At 52.4% G+C, this 1,949-nt stretch overlaps 1 protein-coding gene across 1 annotated transcript; it reads right to left on the reverse strand.

Moving 5' to 3' along the window:
- Positions 1-765: 765 nt before the first annotated feature.
- Positions 766-1,731, reverse strand: LOC119271700. The gene has a single exon (XM_037553424.1). The coding sequence runs from the start codon at positions 1,729-1,731 to the stop codon at positions 967-969; it is 765 nt and encodes a 254-aa protein (XP_037409321.1). The 3' UTR covers positions 766-966.
- Between the last annotated feature and the right edge of the window lie 218 nt (positions 1,732-1,949).

Raw genomic sequence — 1,949 nt, forward strand, 5'->3', positions numbered from 1 at the left:
AATATTTTTTTTCTCTATTGTACAAGATGTCTTGTCTTACTCTCGTGTCCTTCATTGTACGGACGGATGTATTTTAAAGTGTAGATTCACTTATTTTGCTCCGTCTATAATCTCTATTAGAATATCTAAAAATACTTCTATTTAGGAACAAAGTGAGTATTTATGAACACTAAAATATAACACTTAAGAAATAATAAATTGTATAGCATGTTTTATTTATTTTCTGTTTTGTTTGATAGCTTAGTTGACTTGCCGTCTGGTGTATAACATGTTTAATTATCTTTTCTAGATGACGTGGACTTCATACATAAGAAAAATGCCAATCCCCGCCATCCATGCTATTTTTTTAGAAGAACTATCCATGCTCCTACAATGAGCAATGTTACATCTACCTAAATATTTTTGTGTACGGGTGAGCTAACGTGGAAAGTTCTGTTTGAAGAAGAACAGGGGCCTCACCCGCTGAAATTCAGGGGGTTGGGGGAGATTGATTAGGGATGGAAAGTTTCTTAGGCTCTGGTGGCACGCTTGTTGGTCTAGCATTCTAGTGTGCCCTATAGTTCAATGGAGCACAATCTTGCAATATAAATTAATTGATCTCCATGCTAAACACTGCCAATCCTAGCCAAGAATGCCAAGTGAGTTTCCTTCTCCAATACAAGAGCCAAATTAACCGGTAAATAATATAATATTGTAAATAAATAAATGGTACAAGAAAAATATCTCGGCAATAGAGTCACTTGCATGAAGACACTACAGATAATGTAGTAATGTATTACATGTTGAGTGCAAGAACATGATTAATCATTTTCATCAAAACTCATGATAAATAATAATCATAACGATCCAATAACATATAACTAGATTAAATCTAGAGAAGTTGTTCTTTCCTCGTCATCCCTAGAAATTACCAGATCGACACACCACATGACATAAAAAATCCATCTGCGCGCAGGGGCCGGTAGATCACGAGTGCAGGAACCCGTTGCCGTCGGCGACGGTGTCATCGAACGGCCCGCGCGGCTCGAGCTGCCTGCACATCTCCAGGAAGGCGTAGTAGAGGACCCGGTTCTTGGCGCCGGTCCGGTGGCGGCCGGTGTTCTTGCAGAAGTACTTGAGCTGCTCCAGCGTGCAGCAGCCCAGCATCTGGCCCAGCAGGAGGAACAGCCAGTTGATCTCGCCCTTGTCCTCGGCGATCCACGGCCACATGCATCGCTTCTCCCCGCACGCCGCGCAGTCGGGCAGCACCGGGTACATCCACGCGTCCGGGGCGCGGTCGTCGAACGAGTGCCGGTTGGCGACGACGAACTCGCGCACCTCCCTGAACTTGGGCGCCAGCTCGTACGCCACGGTCGCCGTGCCGCTGCAGCGCTTGCACCGGCCCTCGCCCTCGACGGTCGTGACGCCCCGGCGCAGCAGGCTGTCCAGGGTGTCGTGCCGCGCGGGCCGCTCCGTGGCCCACGGGAACGGGGGCGGCGCCCCGTCCGCGGCGGCGGCGTCGTCGTCGGAAGGCGGCTCGTTGCTCGCGCGGCGGCGCTGGCCGGGGGCGGAGGCATTGAGGCGGCGGCGGGTGGCGGACGCCGGCTTGGAAGGTGGAGGGGTCGGAGGAGAGGGGCGCCGCGGCTTGGGCGGCGGGGTCGGGGCGGCGGCGTAGATGGATCCGAGGGTGAGGGCGACGAGCGGGTCGTCGAGGCCGACGGCGTCACGTGTCACGGCGGCCTGCGCGTCCATTCTCTCTCACAGCCCCCGACCCAACACGACCAAGCGCTCGCCGCTGCTGCTCTGTGTGGTGGTGACCGGGCGTGACAATGGCGAGGGGTTTGGGGGGTTTTATGGCTGGCTTTATGCTCCTCCCCATGGCAGTCGAAAAACCTGGCGATGGTGAGGCGAGGTGGTTGGTTCTAACAACCACGCGAGAATCTTTTGGACATGCAAGACACGATTGTCTT

This window comes from Triticum dicoccoides, chromosome 3A (assembly GCF_002162155.2).
Source record: "Triticum dicoccoides isolate Atlit2015 ecotype Zavitan chromosome 3A, WEW_v2.0, whole genome shotgun sequence".
Taxonomy (NCBI): Eukaryota; Viridiplantae; Streptophyta; class Magnoliopsida; order Poales; family Poaceae; genus Triticum; species Triticum dicoccoides.

What these genes read in the sequence shown, in the direction of transcription:
- LOC119271700 (XM_037553424.1), bottom strand. Translation starts at nt 1,731, where the DNA reads ATGGACGCGCAGGCCGCCGTGACACGTGACGCCGTCGGCCTCGACGAC.